The sequence below is a fragment of the Pseudorasbora parva genome, chromosome 10 (assembly GCF_024679245.1).
Source record: "Pseudorasbora parva isolate DD20220531a chromosome 10, ASM2467924v1, whole genome shotgun sequence".
Taxonomy (NCBI): Eukaryota; Metazoa; Chordata; class Actinopteri; order Cypriniformes; family Gobionidae; genus Pseudorasbora; species Pseudorasbora parva.
The window spans coordinates 13,426,961-13,450,621 of record NC_090181.1 but is presented as its reverse complement, the minus strand read 5'-3'; the positions used below and the strand labels follow the sequence as shown (position 1 = coordinate 13,450,621).

At 42.6% G+C, this 23,661-nt stretch overlaps 1 protein-coding gene across 1 annotated transcript in view; it reads left to right on the top strand.

Annotated features, from left to right (window-relative positions):
- ush2a (Usher syndrome 2A (autosomal recessive, mild)) overlaps positions 1-23,661 on the top strand; it is a 274,001-nt gene that overhangs the window by 67,689 nt on the left and 182,651 nt on the right. Inside the window, exons 19-21 of the mRNA XM_067455206.1 lie at positions 424-593; positions 3,059-3,203; positions 11,569-11,799. Of these exons, the coding sequence (XP_067311307.1) occupies positions 424-593; positions 3,059-3,203; positions 11,569-11,799 (546 nt within the window). The remainder of the gene's footprint in view (positions 1-423; positions 594-3,058; positions 3,204-11,568; positions 11,800-23,661) is intronic.

Sequence of the window (23,661 nt, the reverse complement as noted above, 5' to 3'; positions counted from 1 at the left end):
GCGTATGGGGCTGCATAGCCGCAGACCAGTCAGGGTGCTCATGCTGACACCTGTCTACCACCAAAAGCGCCAATAGTGGGCATGTGAGCATCAGAACTGGACCACAAAGCAATGGAAGAAGGTGGCCTGATCTGATGAAATTCCCTGGCCTCCAAATTCCCCAGATCTCAATCCGATCGAACATCTGTGGAATGTGCAAACGAGTTTGATCCATGGAGGCCCCACCTCGCAACTTACAGGACTTAAAGGATATGCTGCTAACACCTTGGTGCCAGATACCAAAGCACATCTTCTGGGCTCTAGAGAGGATAGACAGGGTCATATGTCATAATGTTATGCCTGTAATTTGCTGGAAAACAAGACAAAAACACTGAATAGGAAAATGCTTTATTGTTTTGATGAATGATCTTTTCTTCTCCACAGTGCCAGAGTACATGCCCCCTCCTCAGGTGTCTCCTGTGTCCTCGTCCTCACTCAGAGTGAGCTGGGAGACGCCACAGGACAAAGATGTCAGGGGCGAAGTGACTGAGTACAGAGTCAACCTTCACCAAGAACAAATGTCCAACCCATATGCTCCACCTATAGTATCTCAGGTATCCATTGCAGTACATTAAACTTTTTTCTTGATAGAAAAGGGCCACTGCCAGAATATTTCTGATCTGTTGGTATATCTCTGAAGCACTGGACTGTGACTATATTGTCCTGTACGTTGCCTCATGCATCACACACTTCCCATTGGTCCAGTTTTTCTCTTCCACTTTCATTAATATGTGTTGCTGCATTGTTAAAGAAAGTAAGCTAAAGGAAAGAGCTGGGGTTTTTTTTACCCCAATAACCTTCATTTCTGTCCAGTTTCATATTTCCATAGCTTGTGGCTTGTGTCCCAGTATGCATGTGGCATGGGCTGAACTGTCCAAAAAGGTCTCCTCTATTACTCATGTGAATCTGTGTGTTTCTCTTTTCTTCGTTCGGGTAGCAAACCTTTAAAGGTTAAAGTAGCATCATCTCCTGCATGTTAGTCTGTATTTAAAGCACTGTTTTCCATATCAGAATCACCTTCCCTGTCTTCGTGGCAAATGTTTCAAGGATGTTTTTTTGAGATTACTTTTCTTGAACAATCTTCTTTTTAATTGGATTTCATTATCTTAGATTTTAATTAGTTTGATAAGTGTATGTTAGCATTGATGTTTTCCACCAGTAACCTACAGATATGCACTTTTTTTAATAAATATGTCAGGTCAGGCAGGTATTGAAAGCTCTGGGGGTGTGATCTATGCGGTGTGTCTTCATCTGTACATTCTTATGAGCAGTTGAAAGAACTCTTAATTACCACATAATGTACAGTATAAAACAGTAAAAGGACTTTCTTCCTCTGCGATACATTAGGGTGTTTAGTTCATGTTCATTGCATAAAATATCACAGAATCAGACACTGTGTTTTTATGGAGAATTGCTGGCAACCACTTCTAATTTGGTAGACTTTTGACAGCTCCAGGGCTTTCGTGAAAACGACAGATTTCTGCATATTGTATCTTGACCATGGACAGTTGGATCGACAGAGGGTTGTTATAACAAAACAGTTATCTGTTAAGCCTAAGATTAGGTTTATCACTGAAAATTGTATTGTACTTTGTCTACTCTTTAAGTTTTTAAGTTTTTTTTTAAAATGGCGGCAGCCTTCTTACCTGTACGCTATTTCATTATGCTTGAGTGGGCAGGGCAGAAGGTACTCTTCTTCCAAATTTATTTTTGTTATTTTTCCCCCTTACCATGTTCATAGTCATCCAGTTGACTAAAAACACAGAGGTTCTTCAGATTTTCCATTGCAGTGTTCTCTCCATATGTATAGGGGTATGACGGTTAGTATATAACCGTTAGACCGACGGTTATAGTTAAACACCGTCATTAGAACTCTATGACCTCAAAACTGTGTTATTAAAATATTTTTTACAAACATAAAAAAAAAAAAAAAAAGATGCACTCCGGGGGGAAATTGTATCAGCTGAAGTTATTAAGATAATGTTGGCATAATGACACTGTCCCTAAACCTACACATGTAAGCAAAGAATCAACTACCGTATTTTCCGGACTATAAGTCACTCCGGATTATAAATTGCATCAGTCATTAAGAGGAAAAAAACATATATAAGTCGCACTGGACTATAAGTTGCATTAGGGCAGAAGCAGAGCGGGAGCCGCGCGCGCACACTGTGCATAACCAAGCAGAAGAAAGAAAGTTTGAAGTGAGTGAGAAACTTATGAGGGACTGGCGAAAAGCAGACATTACTTTAACTGTAATGAAGAAAACAAAGAAAGCTAATCGTGGACTGTAAGCAAGATGGCCAGAGCTGAAGGAACGAGTCCACAGATGCTTGAACTCTCTGCCGGGAGAGGCTCAGCCGTGCAAGACGAACGCTGTGTGAATCGTTCTCGGCTGCATGTTGTATTACATTTTCAGTAATTTCTTTCAGGGGTAGGCTACAGGAGCAGCATAGAGCGCCCTCTCGCGGCTATATGTTTATTCTTGTCAGTCAGTATGAATTAAATTTGATGTATAAGTCGCACCTGACTATAAGTCGCAGGACCAGCCAAACTATGAAAAAAAGTGTGACTTATAGTCCGGAAAATACGGTACTTCAACTGCACCTGACATTAGAATTTATTTTTTCTGAGATGATTATATTACACATTACAACAAATAAATAGCTTTAATAAAACTTGTTTACTTTTTGAATTCTTGGAACTGGGAACAATAGAAGTCAACAACATTATGACTAAAAGTTTGCTAATGAGTATTTCCTACTCAAGTAAGGTAACTCTGGTCAAGCCTATTTAATATGAGCAGGCTAAGAGTGGCATTGGATGGCAACATGCCCAGTGCATTATGGGTGCTGAAGACAGCAACTTTTAGCAACAAAAAAAAAAACTAAAAAGTTCTATACGTTTTTTACACAATAAGTTTTATTGAAAGCCCACTTGGCCAGTGGTGAATTAGTACTTAAAGTGTGAAATTGTGAGTTACTGTACTCTGTGTAATATGTGTGTTTTCATGTTTTAGGTGTTGTATAGTGGACCAGCACAGGAGCGGAGCTACACTGCAGGAGGACTGAAGGCCTATGAGGAGTACAGTTTTACTGTGACTGTGTGCAACAGACAGGGCTGTGTGAACAGTCCACCTGCGTCAGGCCAAACTCTGCCTTCTGGTCAGTAACATCTCTAACATCTACATCCAGTGTAACTTACAAGCAGCCATTGATGTGATATTTTGATGTCTATGTCCTGAATCTTTACTGCTTCTTTATCTCTCATTCATTTTTAGATCTTTATCTCATTGGTTAATATTCTCTATCAGCAATGCTACTCCATCCCTGATACAAGAACCAATCCTGTTCTACTTTAAAAAAATTCACAGTTAATAATTGAGTACACACACAGTATGCATGTGCGAGCACTCAACATCCAATTACGTGTGCAAGCTTCGATATATGTTGTCGTCGAAAGGAGAAAACCTTGAATAGGTGTTAATTCTTATGTTAATATTAATGAAGTGCCTTTAATGGAAAGTGTCTGTCATTGCTCATAGTCAGCTTGTTGAATAGGTCTCCCTCAGTGAGGGCCGGGCCAGACCACCTTTAATTGTGTACGTAAACCCATCGGTGAACTGGAGCACATATGGTCTGCCCTGCTCTCAATTGAGAGAGGAAGTCTTTTATCTCAAAGGAATACAAACTAAAGCTATTTTAGATTCACTCTCAGGTTATCTCTATTATTTTCATACTTTAAAATTGATGAATTTTGAATAGTCAAGCAGTGAGAGGAAGGAAGGTTCGTTCTTTACGCAATTTCTGAAAGTGTGTCATCAAGAACACCATTTTATTTTTTCTATCAGGCTTTTCGGCTCTCTCTTTTTCTCTCGCTCGCTCACACAGTTTTCCCTTTTTATATAGTGCCTGTAGTTTTAGTTTTATTCATATATAAATGTTCTTATTTTATTTTACTGAGGAACAAGATTTTGCACAGTAACTGGAAATATATTTTTTAATGTTTTTAAGATGAACTTGATATGCTCAATTATTAATTTGATATTAATTGAACAGGGAATTAACAGTTTTTTACTCCCACTTTTTTATTAAGTGTCCATAACTACTATGTACTAAAATTGAAAATAATAATTTGATACAATGCACTTATTGTGTATATACAGGTTTTTACATTGAACTAACTTTAAAAAATACCTGAATGTAATTATAGCTGTAGTTAATTTCTGTTATTACATCTATAATTAAACTGTTGACACTTCCCTTACCCGTATCCCACCCTTAAACCTACCCACTCCACCAAACCTGTCCCTAGCCTTACCCATATCCCACCTCAATATCGGAGTGTTTTCCTATACAATATAATCACAATAAGTACATTGTACTTATTTTTTGATGTAAGTACAGCTGTTAAGGACACTTAAAGGAATAGTTCACCCAAAAATAAAAATGATCCCATGATTTATTCACCCTCAAGCCATCCTAGGTGTATAAGACATTCTTCTTTCAGACGAATACAATCAAAGTTATTTAAACAAAAATTGCTAATCCAAGAATTATAATGGCAGTAAATGGGAGCCCACAATTTGAAGCCCAAAAAGTGTATGCATCCATTATAAAGTGCGCCACGCTGCTACGGGGGATTAATAAAGGCCTTCTGAATTGAATCAAATATCTAGCCTCCGGCAGACCGCCTTCCATTTTTTAACGCATCTCGCAGTTGAAAACATTTACGGTACATCCAATGTCATCGTCGTGTCAGTCACGGATGGATGGATTGTTAGGTTCAACACAAAGGAAAACTGGTGCGAGGATCCAAGTGCAAAAAAAGGAGATATTTATTAACAAAAGCAAAAACCCACAAGGGGGGAAAAAACACATAAACAGAATAATAACATTCAAAACACATACCAGGAAGGGTCACGGGGAAAATGGGACCCGTAGACAGTACAACGATCCGACCAGGACTGACAAACACAAGGAGCTTAAGAAGGGAAGAAATCAAGAGGGAACAGGTGGGACAAATGAGACCAGTAATGAGATAACAAGGGGGAAGGGATCTAACAGACACGAGCACATGCTCAACATAACAAAACCCACATGTGCACACAAGACAGGACAGGCATGTGACATTACCCCCTCCTTAAGGAGCGGCTACCAGACGCTCCACTAGGGACAGGGATGGGAGAAACAGACCAGGGTGGGACAGGAGGGACAGACCAGGGCGGAACTGGTGGGACAGACCAGGGCGGGACGGGACGGACAGACCAGGGGGGCACGGAAGGGACAGACCAGGGGGGCAAGGGAGGGACAGACCAGGGGGGCACGGGAGGGACAGGGGAAACAGACAAGGAAGGAACAGACAAGGGATGGGTAAACAAGGGAGGAATAGGAAAAATAAAAAGTTCAAGGGGCCATCCATGATGACCGGCAAAGTTCAGGTGCCCAGGGTGCAGGCAGAGCAGGACGCCTGAGTAGCACGTTCGGCACAGAGTCCACCGGCACAGAGTCCACCGGAACTGGGACCGACACAGAGTCCACCGGCACTGGGACTACCGGCACATGATCCACCGGATTGGGACCACTGAAACATGATCCACCGGAACTGGGACCACCGGAACACGATCCACCAGCACAGGGACCACCGGCACAGGATCCACCGGAACTGGGACCACCGTAAAACGATTTACCGGAACTGGGCCCACCGGAACACAATCCACCGGCACAGGGATCCCGGGCACACGATCCACCAGAACTGGGACCACCGGCACACAATCCACCGGAACTGGGACCACCGGAACATGATCCACCAGAACTAGGACCACCGGAACTGCCTCCAGGGCTTCGGATAAAGCCCTGTGCTCCTTCCAAGCATGTAGGACTGCCACCACGAAGCATCCCATCACAGCCCTCCAGGCCGTCTCCGGACTCGGGACCACCGGAGTAGGGACCACCGGAACGGAGTCCACCAGAACTGGGACCACCGGCACTGGGACCACCAGAAAACGATCCACCAGTACTGAGACCACCGGTACAGGGGCCACTGAAACAGGCACGGAGAGAGCCTTCCTTTTCCTCCTCCTCTTAGAGACCACCGGAGCTTGGGCTACTGGAACTGGGGCCACTGGAACTGGGACCCCCGGCATACGATCCACCGGTACTGGGACCACCGGAACAGGAACCACCGGAGCTATCCGGCCCCTGGTCCCAGAGGGACTGGAGTCCAGCCGTTCCACAAACTCTCAAAAGTCCGGGGTTCACATTCTCTCAACCTCCATGGGGCTGAGAGGCATGTCCAGGCAGAGGTTAATTACCTCTGCCTTCTCTGTCTCATTGAGGTACAGGTGATGCACCTCAATGAGGAATTGGCAGGCGAACTCTCTTACACCCACCCCTGTTGGCGGATGTATTTTGAGTTCACCTGCCGCATCACCTGTACGAGCCTGGTAAGCTCCATAGTCCAAAGAGCAAACAAACAAACAAAGCAAAAAAAAAAAAAAAACTCTTGCTGAATCCTCTATGGTCGGATCGTTATGTTACGTTCAACACAAAGGAAAACTGGTGCGAGGATCCAGTACAAAAAAATTAGATATTTATTAACAAATAAAATAAACTTAAAGCAAAAACCCACGAGGAAGGAAAAACACATAAACAGAATAATAACATACAAAACACATACCAGGAAGGGTCACGGGGAAAACGGGACCCGTAGATCAGGGGTCCCCAAACTATGGCCCGCAGGCCGAATACGGCCCGCCCCCACATTTGGACCGGCCCTCTGAACAATGCCAGAGACATATTTTGAAAATGTAATTAAAAAATTTTTATATCTGTATTTTATTATAAAGGTCGGCTTTCAAACTAAAATTTCCCTTAGTTGTTAACTATTACAATTTCCCTTAGTTATTAACTAAAATATTAACATTCTTAACATATTAGCGTTCTGACTGAAAATTACACCGACAGCCAATGAGAGAGTGAGATACAGGGCAGCAGGAGGTTCAGGGAGGAGTTATAGAGCAGAATTTCAATATTTTAATTGATATATTTACAATTCTACCAAACAGAAACAAAGGCCAAAAATTTGCACATCCAGCCACAGCAGCAGCACATTACAAAATTGTTTATTAACCTCAAACTGTCTTTGCAGAACACAATCCTGGCTCCCTCTGTCTCTCCAACAATTTCTTCCGCCATAATCTTTTTTCTTTTTCTCCACAAATCAGGCCACATACAATTTGAAGCAAACTTTGTGCAGTTGATCATTTTTAATAACAATTCCAAGTCTCGCGCGAGAACTCCGGGCTCATGCACGTGTGATCTCGTGTTCTTTACTTGTCTCATCGCACGTGTGTTTGGGAAACGTAGTTTGCGCACCGGAGAGAGAGAGAGAGTTGTCGGCGATTCTTCCTCTTGTTCAGTCATGCAGTGTGAACTCCTCTGTCGTCAAACCATCGTGCAGTGTGAACACAGCAGTGACTGAATGATACCCCAGATAGTCATGCAGTGTGAAAAGAGCATTGACCCGACGAGTTTGAAAATCGTGCAGCCTGAACTAGGCTTAAGAAGGGAAGAAATCAAGAGGGAACAGGTGGGACAAATGAGACCAATAACGAGATAACAAGGGGGAAGGGATCTAACAGACACGAGCACATGCTCAACATAACAAAACCCACATGTGCACACAAGACAGGACAGGCATGTGACATGGATACACTTTTTTTGGGCTTCAAATTTTGGGCTGCCATTCACTGCCATTATAATGCTTGAAAGAGCCAGGATTTTTTTTATATACAACTCCAATTGTATTTGTCTAAAAAAAGAATGTCATATACACCTAGAATGGCTTGAGGGTGAGTAAATCATGGGGTAATTTTCATTTTTGGGGGAACTATCCCTTTAATATAAAGTGGGACTGTTTTTTAATGCAATTTTTTTTCACATAGATTAAAAATTGGGCAGTATATATTATTAGGTGGTTAAAAAGTTTTAGACTATACCTTATATATAGCTTACCTTGTATGTATACGTTAGCCTTTCCAGGCCTTTTCTTAATTTCTTAATTTTCTTAATTTCTTAATTACAGGAAGGAAATGCCATTTATTTTGCCATTTACACATCTGCTCACGTGAAGGCTTAATGAGTTAAACCAACCCCTCAGACAGGATTCTCCACTCGGCTTCTTACTACTTCATTTGCGGACCAAGCCGAGAAATTCATTGTGCGGCAGTAAAAACAATTTACTGTTAATTACAAGGAGAAAAATGTGCCTTAGCGTTCGCCCCGATTGCCATGAATCACTGCACACTCCCGGAGATTTATAAGGAATATGTAAGTAGGATGAATTAGCAGGGTTTAATAACAGAGGCACAAATCATGCAGCCTTCAAGGGCCTTTAATTGATACAGTGGAATGTGATGGGCATGAATCAGTCAGGCTCGCAGCGCCGCTGTAACATATGGTCAGCTCAATATGCTGCAGCCGACAGAGCTGCCGATGTCATTGGCTTTTCCATATGGCAGAAGGGTTTTTACGCTTTGCGTCTGTTTATAGATTTATTACTGAATTTTTTTTTGTTGGCGTAGGGTATCGGCAGTTATATTTTAATGCAAATATTTGCTTTGATTTTTGCATTTGTATGGACTTGTACATCCGTTTTTTATTTTGTGTATTTTTTTATTTTTTGGTTTAATACTGTGTTGCTCTTTTTTTCTTCTTCTTTTTTTCATATGAAAGCCCATTTAACGACCACTTAAGCTGAATTTGTCTTCAATTTATTAATACTCTGCTCCCACACAAGCTGCTCTTAACGTCCTTACATTTGAACAAACAGCACGCTGACTAGCCCAACACAACCTGTTGTCTGGACCACTCAAGACTATGTCTCCCTCAAGCCTTGTTTTCGCCCGCTTCTCTGCCAGGTTTTAATGTTGATGATTGCAATTTATTTGAGCCTTACCTCCGTTTTATGACTGTCTGTATACACAATGCACATCACTATTACATCAATGCACTATTAGACAGAATTACCATCTGTTCAAACCGAGAAGTCAGCATCTGCTTTCTCCGAGTGGAATAACATCAAATTGCTTTAAATAGCACATCACTGAAATGAACGGCGATATTTAAGTTATTCATATCTTCATAGCAGAATAATTAAACTGTAGATTTATGTTCCTCATAGCTATAGAACACAGTAGTGGAAATATAAACACTCTTTGTTTCCAATCATTTGGACTTTATGAGTCAGATTTGTCTTTTAATTCACATTCTTTAAGGCAATATTTAATTGTTTTTGATTTATCTTTAATAATAGGCACTACAATGTCAGTTTTCATTGAACAGACCAGAAGGATCTCAGCAAGCACAATACTTGATATTTTGTGCCTGGTTGCGGTCAAGGTTTTGGTTCTATATAATCAATGAAAATTACATTAATCAACAAGGTAGAATGTGACAAAGATCAAAGACATTTCTGCATGCATAGCAAGAGAGTAACTATTCAAAATCATTGTACACAATCCATTTAATTGTTGATTGGCGAGCTGCCATGATTGGTTCAAATGCATAACATACACAATATATAGCCCTGTCAGATGCAAGATTAATGCTTCAACATTTTTCTTTTCTTTTTTCTTATGTACACTCCCAGTCAAAAGTTTGGGCTCTGTAAGGATGCTTTTGAAAGAAATCTCTTATGTTCCCCAAGGCTACATTTCATTTGATCAAAAATACAGCAAAATCATTAATATTCTATATCATAATCTGAAATAACCGTTTTCTATTTTAATGTATATTAAAATTACATTTATTCCTATGATGGCAAAGTTTTATTTGATCAATTTAATCCATCAAAAATGTCTTTGATTATATATATATATATATATATATATATATATATATATATATATATATATATATATATATATATATATATATATATATATATATATATATATATGCGCACAGGTTTTTAGAATTTTAGATTAGATTGTATTTTTTTTAACTACTAAATCTCAAGCATCTATGTTTAACCAATAACCATAATCCCTCCAAAAAGCAAGTGTTTAGTCTGCCCCTCCTTTTCTTTTCTTTCTGTGTAAAAGGTCCCATAATTCTCTTTTTAGCGCACATGCCCTCTCTGATGAGGACATAAGCCTGTAGCATTTTAAAAAGGAAGCACGCTGCCATTATTGATCTTGTTGAAATGTGAACAGCTAATCAAGAGTTGATGGTAATGTTTTATGTATATTACATCCATAAAGACAAGCAGAACAAGTGTACCCCGCCTGTACACATTGCATTGACTCGAAATACCGAGTGCATATACCCTCCCACCCCCACCCCCCACCCCCCCAGATGAGAAGGTTAGGCAATTATGCATAAATCAATACTTTTCCTGTTACAGAAATATGTATTATAGTTCCACGGAAAAACGTCAGGCCGTATAAATACAGCAGACACTCAGGCCAGGCTATAATTGGTGCTATACAAGTCTATCTTTGACTTAGTCATTAATATGATGAAGACAATATTAACCTTTTTGCTGAGCCATGTCAAAACATGAAGTGTGCTGGCTTGAAAAAGGAAACATGAATCGTTTAACCAAGCGCAATCCAGCTGAGCTACTTTATTGTTTTTATTTAGTCTATAATAAATTAAGAAAAATGTTTTTGTTCAGGGAATTGCTGAAAGACATATACAATTTTAAAAAGTAAAAAACAATAATGTAAATTCTGTCATTTACTTGCTCTAATTCCAAAACTGCATGACTATCTTTAATCAAACTAAAAATATGATTTTTTAAATTTATTTTTTTTGTAGAGAAGAAAAAGAATAGCCTGGCCCTGGACACTCTGTAATCATTATGAGCAGTTTTCGGGACTGGATCATTTGATTGATTAAAATCGCTGCTTCTGTCCTGAATGACCAAACTCCTTTAGTTTTCTACTACAGAAGAAAAAGTCATACAGGTTTGGAACAACATGATAGTGAGTAAATGAACTGCTCCTTTAATGAATTTCCACCACCTGCAGACTCTTACTGAATAATCACTTCACTTGAAGTACTTAAGGGCACGTGAAGCCACGTCAGTCACACTTCATTTTTACCGCCTTATGTTTTAAGGCAAAAACGATAAACGTCCAGCGAGACTTCACACAAATCCTATTAAATCAGCGGGAGGGATTTGAAATGATATCAGAGTTTCAATTATATAGACTCAAGTGCTATTGATTGAGTGTAATTTATGACTTGTGTGCCGTGATGGGCCTTGGAAGACAACACGTCCATTCCCTATGGAGGGTTTTTATTAGCGCTGCTGGTGTGGACGGCCTGACAGGCAGAGTGAGCTAAATGCACAGAGGATGTGTCAGGCCGAGGTAATTTACTTCCTCTCAGCCTACATGAGAGCCCCATTAGATCATTACAGCAGCGTGCATGAAACTGAGCTATGACTATAAATGCACATCTCTTTCTTTTTTTAAAATTCTCATATCTTTCCATCCTTTCCGCTTTTCTGTTATGATAGCTCCGGCAGGTCTGAGGGCCCCTTCATTAAGGCCTCTGAATATGACTGCGATGAAGGTTTCCTGGGATGCCCCAGCTGAGCTCAACGGGCCTCCACCTCTGTACCACGTGGAGCGGACAGATGTGTCTTTGTCTGATGCCCAGAGCCAGGTTGTAAAGGGGAGACACTTCTCAGGGAGTGGCTACTTCATATTTCCCAGCTCTACTTTGCCTGTCAACACTGACTTCACAGGTAGGGGGTCTCATTGATGCTCTGTGTGCTTCAAAATGCACGGTTGATTTATGCTAAAGTAAATGTGATGTGCAGATCACTACCCATTTTATTTACATAATTTGACATATTTCCAGGTGAAAACCATATAGACAATCTAAGTCATCTGAAACAGTTGTATCCATTGGATCTTATTTATCAGAATTGAGCCAGGTGATTGGAAGGGAAGGGGTTAAAATAGTAATGGGGATTTGTGAAAAGGCAACTTATGACAGACATACAAATGTTATTATATTTAGATTTCTTTTTGTTGTTTGGAAAAACATGCAAGGATTAATTATTCAAAATAAGACTAATAATGTGTATTAAAGTAAATAGGACATTTTTTTATGGGAAGCAAATACTAATGCTGAAACAACCAACAAACTTGCATTCTGGTTGGGACAAAATTAAAAAACATTTGCGGTCATGTTAGTGGAATTTCAAAGGAAACGGTTGCATGAATTGTGCATGAAGTACAGCTCACACAGAAGTCACTTTCTAACCAAGCATATTTTTGTTGGTGAATGTGGCGAAACTATGTGACCTACTTGAATCTTGATGCAAATGTATGCGTTCATGATCAGACATACCACTGTATAATACACACACACACACGCACACACACACACATACACACGCATATATATATATATATACTATATATAAGAAACATTACTATTTTCAATGTTTGTCTTTAAAGTCACATGACCCTTCAGAAATCATTATAATATGCTGATTTGCTGCTCAAGAACCATTTCTTATTATCAACAATGTTGAAAACCGTTGGTTGAAATGTTAAAAACCGTTGAGCCCTTTCTCAAGTTCTCAAGTTTAAACTGTAAAAACATTTTACAATATTACTGTTTTGTTGTATTTGGGATCAAATAAATGTAGCCTTGTTGAGCAGAAGAGTCTTCTTTCAAAAACATTGAAAATAGTAATGTTTCCAAACTTTTGACCGGTAGTATGTGTGTGTGTATTTTTGTGTGTGTGTGTGTATATATATATATATAATGTGTGTGTGTGTGTGTGTGTGTGTGTGTGTGTGTGTGTGTGTGTGTGTGCATTATACAGTTATATGTCTGATCATGAACGCGATGACTTCACATGATCCTTCAGAAATCATTATAATATGCAGATTTGCTGCTCAAGAAACATTTCTTATTATTAACAATGTTAAAAACCTTTGGTTGAAATGTTAAAAACCGTTTAAATTGTAAAATTTGAGATTCGAAAATATTTAGCAATATTACAATTTTTATTTAATATTGGTATATCGTGCAGCCCTAGAGCAAATGCGTGTGTGGAACCCAGTTTGAAAACCCCTGGACTAAACCTTCATGAACAGTTATTAGCATCTGGACTAAATGTAAACTATGTCATTATATTGTTTTTTGTTTGGTTCCAAACAAAGTCAACATAGTTTTTCCACTCCTGAAATGTTTTGGGTAACAATTTTCACTATTAAAGGGATAGTTTACACAAAAATTTAAATTGCATGATTAACTCACCCTCAAGTAATCCTATATGTATATGAAGTTCTTCTTACAGATTAATACAATCAGAGTTATATTAAAAAGTGTCCTGTAGTGATGTGTTTTTGTCTGTAATCTCTAACTTCTGCTAACTGTTGTATGCGCGTTCACAAGAGACTGGCGTTCCAGCGTATTACGTAGGGTGCAGGTATAGCCAAAGTTCTGCTGACGAACGCAGAAATGCAGAGGATAGAGCAAAACAAAACTTGGTTCTCGCTAGATCTAGCATATTCTCACTGGAGCGTTCTACCTCATATGCTGGAACGCCAGTCTCTCGGGAACGCACATACGACAGTTAGCAGAAGTTAGAGATTACAGTTTTTAAAGTTTTAAATATGGATATTTTTCTTACACAAATGCATCGCTTCGCTTAAGAAGGCCTTTGTTAACCCCCCGGAGATGTATGGATTATTTTTACGATGGATGGGTGCACTTTTATTGACTTCAAAACAGAATCAGCCATTCACTGACATTATAAAGCTCGGAAGAGCCAGGATACTTTTTATTATAACTCTGATTGTATTCGTCTGAAAGAAGAATGTCATTAACACCTAGGATGGCTTGAGGGTGAGTAAATCATGGGCCAATTTTCATTTTTGGGTGAACTAACCCTTTAGCTAGTTGCTTATTAGCGTGCATATTACTTGGCTGTTTATTAGTACATATTAATGCCTTATACTGCATGACCATATTCTACATCCCTTAATCATATCCAATATCTAAACCTAACAACTTCCTTACTAACTATTAATAAGCAGTAATTGAGGCAAAAGTCTTAGTTAATAGTGAGCAAATCTAATAGGACACTAATCTAAAGTGTATTTATTCATTTTCAAATGTTCACGTTGGCCACTTCAACCTCATTGCTCCGCCCTAAACACTCTTTATTCATCTCTCACTTCTTTCTTCACTCTTCTCCATCCTGATGTATTAATGACTTCCATGATTAGACAAAGGGCAATTATACTTTTGTTTACAAACATAATTGAGGAATTGAGTTCCAAATGAATACAGGTTCCGGTTGATCTACTAATGTAAAAATCCTTCAGCTTGCCATTTGTTTAGATTACTTGCGATTTAATTGCATTAAAAGCTGGGAAGGCGTTGCTTTAAGTTATCAGACTGGTCATTGTGTTGTGACAGAAGAGGCAAACAATAGATGACCTCTTTCTTTGAGTGACATGAGGATGAGATTTAGGTGTTATTTTCCTGTTACATGGTACATTTTTAATAGGAAAAGCTGTGAATCACAGGTGAGCACGTGGCAGCACATTAAGGCCCTCCTGCCTTTAGTGAGGTTTATGTCATTTTCTCTTCTCCATTCCCCAGCCTCTCTCTGCTGCATAATCCGCAAACGAACATGAAACCATGTCATGTCGCGAGCCCTTTTTGTTGGACACATGCTCTAAGATATCTGGAAAATCTGACTTTATTTATATTAAAACGAGGCAATTAGTAGATCCTCCCTAAGAAGTCGGGGACATTAAATTGCCTCCTTAAGGAGCGTGCATATAAATGGGTGACCCTTTGTGACCTTGCAATTTCAGGAAATGAATGGCCATTTCCCCCTCTAACTCTATTAACATTTAGCACTGCAATTTCCAGTTTTTTTCCTTAAATAATGACAAACGGATAAATCTTTATAAATCAAGCCCTGAGTTGAGTTCAGCTCACTCCCTAATTGATCAATGGCTGCAGTCAAAGTGGTGAGCTCGTCCTTGGGCCTGCTGGGATTATAAATGGCCACCAACTAATGAGGGAACCCAAAGAACAAACCAGAACGACAACACCCCTTTTAGCCGACTTTTCTTTTTACGCTTTTCACACCTTAAGTTCATCTCCTTTTATTTGCAATTTTATTTTAAACACAGTATACAGGAGGTACTAAACAGCTGAATGTCTGTGTTGTTGGTGTCTGTGATGCACTACTCCTAAACACTGTTGAAGATAAGCTTTTGTTTTTTATCGAACTGTAAGAAATGGATAAATCGTACTGAAAAGCTCAATGGCTGAAATGAGGCATAATGACAACAACAAAAAGCGATGAACAAATAGCATGCTCAGGGACAAATACTTTGTATATTATTGAAATGTAGCCAAAGCAATAAATTAAGCAAAATCAATGGTCATCTAATCTTGCGCTTGAAATGACTTTGTTAAAGAATGGAAGTCCCGACAAATCAAAGTAAAAATGAGATTAAAAATGCAGTATAGTTGAGGTGAATTGACTTGAGTTTTGAGCGTCATCAAAATATTACAGCAGTCTTGTCCCTTTTTTTATTTGTACTTTAAAGTGACTGTGGAAATCCTATCTAAACATTTTATTTTTGTTGTAATTAGTTATATTTTAGGCTCATCTTACTTGCTCTGTGTCTATAGTATTTATCTATTTTGTTTTATTTATATATGTCTGTCTGTTTTCATATCTGCATTGAGTGGCAGTGAAACATTTTTACAATTTCCCAAAACGGGAAGCAGTAATACATGAGAATGAAGCAATTTTCAAAGATTACATGCTATTGTAGCACAAAATGTTAAATTATACAAATTATTTTCCTTAATTAATTTGATTGATTGTCAAACGGCCTCAGTCAGTGGAAAGTAGAGGGAAACTTTGTACAGACATCATTAGTTTTTCCCCATTTAAAGATTAATCATGAAAAGCTCTGGCTCTTTAATTCTGTAATTTGTATATTTAATGGGGTGCTGCAGAATCTATGACAGTAATTAGCATTTCCTGAAAACTCATTAATACGCAACAACTTGATTAATGCCGCAATAATACTAACATGACTGAAGTTATTCAGGTTATGTACTAAGCAGATTAAATCCAAATAGCCCTGTTTGTTTTACTTATAGCTGATATGATGTTTTTGGCAGAGAAACATATTTTGGGATGAACGTGTTTGCCATCAATTCCCATTATCCATAAAATTCCCTTGCTTTATATTTTTCAAAATTGTTGAAAATGTAGAATTAGAAATAATGTGTGATTGTATATGTATATACATGGATACACACACTAATACACAAACACTCACAATCTCTCTCTCTTGTTGTGGCGGCAGTGGCTCAGTGGTTCATGTAGATTGTCTACAAACCGGAAGGGTGGTAGTTCAAGCTCCGTTTCCACCTGACCAATTGGGGGATGTCCATGAGCAAGACACCTAACCCCAGCTGCTCCCATCGAGCTGGATGGCGCCTTGCATGGCTGACATCGCCGTCGGTGTATGAATGAGTGAATGAATAGGGGAATGTGCGTTTGGATGGCCATAGGTCTATTGAAAGCGCTATATAAATGCAGTTCATTTACCGTTTACCATTGTTGTGTTTTCATGTTTTATGGGGACTTTCTATAGACATAACGATTTTTATACTGTACACACCATATATTCTATCCCATAACCCAGGGGTGTCTAACGTCTGGCCCAGGAATGAATTTCAAACAGCCTGCAGCTTTTCTATTTAAATATATTATATGTGGCCCGCCACGCATCATTTACAAATCGTACAGTTTCACAATGTCAACATAAGGTAGCCGTCTACTAGTTTTTATGCCAGGGAAATATTAATGCGCCAATAGCAGAACGAAACAGCGCTACAGTGAAGGCTGCACCCTCTGAAGGCCGCATTTTGAAGTACGATTGTGTCACACCGGCACATCAAAGACCGTCCCAAGCTGTGTTCCAGTCATAGACTGTAAAAAAATATGGACGTAGTGTCTGTCATAACACCTATAGGGTTCTGAAGAGCAGTTCTAAAGCGTTAAGTAAAGACGAGCTGGCCGTTGCCATTTTGGCAATGTGTCATTGCGTGTCACACACACAAGATAAAAATTCTGATTTGCCAATCAGAAAATGGGCAAAGAGGTGGAATGTAATCATTAATCGATTATTAACCTTTCACTGATAAGATTATAATATTGAATTGGCATTACATAATAATACAATTGACGAATGGCTGTGACCCGTTAAAAATACTTTTTTCACGTGTTTATTTTATTGTGCAAACAGCAGAACATACAGAACAGCTCAACAACAGAACCTATATTTTTCTATATTTTTTTACGCCCCTAGGGCCGGGCTTTGGCATACCTAAACGCGAGCCGGGCTTCGGACCTTTTTTAGGCTTCCTTCGTTTTATATTTATTTTATTAATTATTAGAAACAATGTGCTGCGCTGGTGGAAACAACACAAGACCATAGCTTACACGACTGTGAAGACATGGCTCACACAGGGTTAAAGAGTCCGCGCCAGCAGCGCGCGTTTCTTCAGTAGCTGCTAGAGTTATGGCCTTTTTACAACTGGTTCCTTCATTCGTTTTCTCTAAACAGGTATCTATCTGATTGCGAAATGACCAGGAGCAGGCCTAAATACCTTCCGAGATTCTTTCTTTTACAGCCAAATCAAAATGTTTTGCAATATTATCCTGTTTGACACTGTGAAGCTGCTTTGACACAATCGTGATTGTAAAAGTGCTATATAAATAAAGTTGATTGATTGATTGATTGATTTCGAGACGTATTTAATTTCCGATTAGCCTACTCTTTTGTAGGCTAGCCTACTCTAGCCTACTAAAAAAACGTTGTCTGAAAGCATTTTAGACAAAACCGGACAAGTGTAAATGTATCTTGTTGATTAAACAATTACATTTACTCCTGGCAAATGGTTAAAAAATAAACGTGTGTGAGAGCGTGTTATGTTGTAGTCAGATAGATATAATGGTGCTGCAACACGCATTGCTGCAAATGAGTAGCCAAATAAAGTAAGCCAATGCAAATGGCAATAAATGAAACTTAAATTAAGTCTTAGATGATCAAAAACACAATCATCTTTAATAAAAAAATAATAAATGATCTTACCAGTGCTTAGGTCGCTCTCTCTCTGTAACAAGTTCGATAGAGTAAGGAAGGAAGAGGACACGGGGGTCGGCAGGACTGTTGATGCTTTTTATTTTCAAACTCAATCTCAACGTGCACACTTCCGTGTGTGTCTGTTTTCTCATATGCTCAGTCTCAGTTTCACTTCCGGGTCACGCACTTCCGGGTTCCGGATAACTCAGGGTCTCGCATCAACAGTCCGACTCTCTCTCTTCCTGGTCTCCGGTTCCGCTGGTGTTTTATCCCGTCTCCGCGCTCATTACTAGAACAAGAGACAGGTGTTATTAATCTGCGTCCAACCCACTCACTTACCGCTCGTCCCGCGGCCCTCTCTCCCGCTGCAGACCTCGCTGAACCACGCCCCCCTTGCCACATACCCCCACCGCCCGACTCAGGCCGGGGAGCCATTTCTGGAGAGGAAATCGGCCACAGCCATCTGAGCACCCGGCCTGTGGACCACCTTGAACTTAAACGGCTGGAGAGCCAGATACCAACGGGTGATCCGCGCGTTGGTATCCTTCATGCGGTGGAGCCATTGGAGAGGAGCGTGGTCCGAACAGAGAGTGAACTCCCGCCCCAGGAGGTAATAGCGGAGGGTGAGAACGGCCCATCTGATGGCCAAACACTCCTTTTCTATGGTGCTGTACTTAGCTTCCCTCTTGGAGAGCTTACGGCTAATGTACAGCACCGGCCGCTCTCCCCCCTCCACCTCCTGGGCCAGGACTGCGCCCAGCCCCCTGTCCGACGCGTCAGTCTGCAACAAGAAAGGGAGAGAAAAGTCAGGGGAGTGTAACAGCGGCCCGCCACATAGAGCAGCCTTTACTTGGGTAAAAGCCTGTTGACACGGCTCCGTCCACTGGACCGTATCTGGTAGCCCCTTTCTAGTAAGATCAGTCAAAGGGCTGGTGAGGTCCGAATAATTTGGTATAAACCGTCTATAATATCCCGCCAGCCCCAAGAACTGTCTTACCTCCTTTTTGGTCTTGGGCCTCGGACAGGTTGCAATTGCGGCAGTCTTATCAATTTGGGGACGCACCTGTCCATGACCCAAGTGGAAGCCCAGATACCTTACTTCCACCCGCCCAATCGCACACTTCTTCGGATTGGCCGTGAGCCCCACTCTCCTCAGCGACCTCAGGACCGCCCTCACATGCTGCATATGCCGCTGCCAATCGTGACTATAAATCACTATGTTATCTAGGTACGCAGCAGCATATGCAGCATGGGGACGCAAAATCCTATCCATGAGCCGCTGGAAGGTTGCGGGCGCCCCGAACAAGCCGAAAGGAAGCGTGACAAATTGGTGTAATCCAAACGGCGTGGTGAAAGCTGTTTTTTCTTTGGACAATGGAGACAAGGGGATCTGCCAATAGCCCTTTGTTAAGTCCAGTGTCGAATAAAATCGAGCCGTGCCTAACCGATCAAGCAACTCGTCAACCCGTGGCATTGGATACGCGTCGAACTTCGACACAGCGTTCACCTTGCGGTTGTCCACACAGAACCTGACCGAGCCGTCTGTTTTGGGGACCAAAACTATCGGGCTCGCCCAGTCACTGTTGGACTCCTCGATTACTCCCATGTCGAGCATTGCGCCTAATTCGTCCTGAACTACTTTTTTCTTGTGTTCAGGCAAGCGATACGGCCGGCTGCGAACTACCACGCCCGGCTCGGTCTCGATATGGTGCTGAATCAAGTCGGTACGTCCCGGTAGGGGCGAGAACACGTCAGCGAACTCCGCCTGACATTTCGATAAATCAGAGAGTTGTAACGGTGAGAGGTGATCTCCCCCCGGGGCCAACGCGACTGATTGCGCTTTAATGCTCGCCTCTGGCCCGAGATCATCCTCTCCCCCGATCACCGTTGCCAACAACACCGATTCCACCTCATTCCATTTTTTAAGCAGATTGAGGTGGTATATTTGACGTGCCCCGTTCCTATCGGATCGTATCACTTCATAATCGAGCTCTCCTATCTGCCGTGCGACCTCAAACGGCCCCTGCCACTTTGACATTAATTTTGAGCTCGACGTTGGGAGTAGAACGAGCACTTTCTCTCCCGGTGTGAATTTGCGTAGTTTAGTACCCCTGTTATATGACCGGCTCTGGCGGTCCTGGGCTTGCAACAAATTCTCCCTAGATAGCCGCCCCAATGTGTGGAGTTTTGTTCGCAAGTCCATGACGTACTGAATTTCGTTTTTGGCCAACGAAGGCCCCTCCTCCCAAGTTTCTCGTAGGACGTCCAGCACCCCCCGTGGCTGTCGCCCGTAGAGAAGCTCGAAGGGGGAAAACCCCGTGGAGGCTTGCGGGACCTCGCGCACAGCAAATAAGAGGGGTTCCAACCACCGATCCCAATTTTTGGCGTCTTCCTGTACGAATTTACGGATCATGGATTTAAGAGTGCGATTAAATCGTTCGACCAAGCCGTCTGTTTGTGGGTGATAGACGCTGGTTCGAATGGATTTAATGCCCAATAATCCGTACAATTCGCTTAACGTGCGTGACATAAACGCCGTGCCTTGATCAGTGAGGATTTCTTTTGGAATCCCCACCCGGGAGATTAAACGAAACAGTGCGTCCGCAACACTCTTCGCCGAGATGTTGCGGAGAGCCACTGCTTCCGGATATCGTGTTGCGTAGTCCACGATAACTAGCGCAAAACGATGTCCGCGTGCGGATCGCTCTAATGGCCCGATGAGGTCCATCGCAATTCTCTCGAAGGGGACCTGCATTAATGGTAGGGGGCGCAATGGCGCTTTTGGGGCGGCCAGTGGGTTCACCAACTGACATTCAGGACAAGACGCGCACCACCTGCGCACATTGTCATGAATGCCTGGCCAAAAAAATCGGGTCATTAAACGATTCAGCGTGGCCGCCTGTCCCAGGTGGCCCGCCATCGGGTTAGAGTGAGCCGCCTGGAAAAGCATTTCCCGGCGGCTCTTTGGTACTAACAACTGGGTTGTATCCATTTTTGTCTGAGCGTCTTGGGTCACTCGATACAACCTATCCTTAATTATGGCAAAATAAGGATACGTGACAGGCAATGCGGGTTGGAGGGACTGACCGTCGATAGTGCGGACCTGTTGAAAAGCATGTTTTAGAGTCTCATCTTGAGACTGCTCCAGAGGGAAGTCATCGCGGTCCGAGAGAATCAGTCTCTCGACCCCGCTCGGTTCCTCTGAAGCAGTTCCCAAGGGTCCCGTATCAGTCTCGCCAACCTGCACTCGCACCGCCCCGTTCCTAGCCTTGTTTCCCCAAGCGGCATCCGCGCATAACGACCCCAATAACGCCGAAAAGGCGGGCCAATTCGTCCCCAGAATTAGCGGATGCCGGAGGTGGGGACTAACCGCCACCTCAACACTATGCTTTTTCCCCCTAAACTGTATCGTGACTGGGACAACCGGATATTCCACCACATCCCCGTGCACACACCGCACCTTAACCATGCGGCTTGTATCCAATGCCCCAGGCTGCATCAGGCTTTGATGGATCTAGGTTTGGTTACATCCTGAATCCACCAAGGCCTGATATGTACCCCCCTTGATACTTACAGGAATTTGGTACTCTCCTGCTTGATCGGGGGTGGTCCGCTGGACGTCCGGGATCCGGATCATTGTTCCGATGTCCATCATCGGACACCGGTCCACAAAATGATCCGGATCGCCGCACCGCCAGCAGGCCAGCCCAGCCCCGGCGGCGGGGAGTGGGTTGGAGGCTGAGCGCGGAAAGGGGGCGGAACCGGATCCATTGTCACTACCCATCCCCAGCGGGACCTGGGGAGAGGGACAGGTCGAGAGAGAGAGAGAGAAGGGGGAGAGAGAGAGGGAGAAGTTAGTGGGGGTTCGCCGACCCCCGGGCACGCCACCAGGTGGTCCTCCGCCAAGTTGATGGCCGTCTCCAGCGACGTGGGCCGGTGGCACTGGACCCACTCGGCGGTCTTCCTGGGGAGCCGAGTGATAAACTGCTCCAGCACCACCAGATCGACAACATGGTCCACGTCGCTGCCGCCGGCCAGAAGCCATCTGCGGCACTCGTCCCGGAGCTGTTGGGCCAAGGCGAAGGGTCGACCGGACTCACCCCACTCCAGGGAACGGAAACGCTGGCGGTGTTGCTCTGGGGTCCGGCCGACCCGCTGAAGTATGGCCCTCTTCAGATCGTCGTAGTCCAGGAGGTTCGCGACCGGTAGCTGTTGTGCGGCCGCCTGGGCTTCGCCGGATAGCAGGGGGATGAGGCGCACCGGCCACTGTGCCCGGGGCCACCTGCAGGCCTCCGCGGCCTTCTGGAACAAATCGACGAAGGCCTCCGGGTCGTCTTCCGGCCCCATTTTCTGCAGGGGCACGTGCACCGGTGTGCTGGCCCGCCCAGCGGCCTCGGCGCGAACCTCCCGGTCCATCCAGCTCCGGAACCGCTCGCGGTCCTCTTGCTGGCCTTGGACGATCGCCTCGAAGCGGCGCTCCTGTTCAGTCCGAAGGTCCAGCAATGCCTGATGGTGTTCCTGGTGGAGGACCGCGAGGGAGTTGATGATATCCGCAAATGGCGAGGCGGAGGGCGTTGTCATGGCGGCGGCGCTGTCCTGCTTCCTTCCCGGGTTTCGGCACCAGTGTAACAAGTTCGATAGAGTAAGGAAGGAAGAGGACACGGGGGTCGGCAGGACTGTTGATGCTTTTTATTTTCAAACTCAATCTCAACGTGCACACTTCCGTGTGTGTCTGTTTTCTCATATGCTCAGTCTCAGTTTCACTTCCGGGTCACGCACTTCCGGGTTCCGGATAACTCAGGGTCTCGCATCAACAGTCCGACTCTCTCTCTTCCTGGTCTCCGGTTCCGCTGGTGTTTTATCCCGTCTCCGCGCTCATTACTAGAACAAGAGACAGGTGTTATTAATCTGCGTCCAACCCACTCACTTACCGCTCGTCCCGCGGCCCTCTCTCCCGCTGCAGAACCTCGCTGAACCACGCCCCCCTTGCCACACTCTCATATTGCAGTCTTTGAATTTGAAATGAGCTGCTGAATAAAATGCATCTTGAATCTTTTGCTTTCGTTGCTGTGATCTCTGTTAAATATATAGGCTAGGCTATACCACGGGAATTGAAGATCTGATTTATTGGCTATTCATTTTACAGAGGTGTAAGGTAGCTATAAGACAAACTGCATGTTCTTTTATTATTATTTGTTTAGATTGTTTAGCTTGTTTAGTTTGCAAGCGGCATTGCAAGCTTTATCAGCCTGCCTCAGCTCGTCAAAAATGCCTTTTTACTGTGGAGGTATTAAGACATTATAGTAGGCTAAATTAACTAACATTGTGATGTTTGAAAAGTAATATCATATCTCTTTTGTTATTTATTACAGGCAAGACGAGTCAAGAGGTGATTTGAGAGGCTAAATTGATTAAACATGTGTTTAACTAACTGTCGGCCGGTGGCCGTTTGG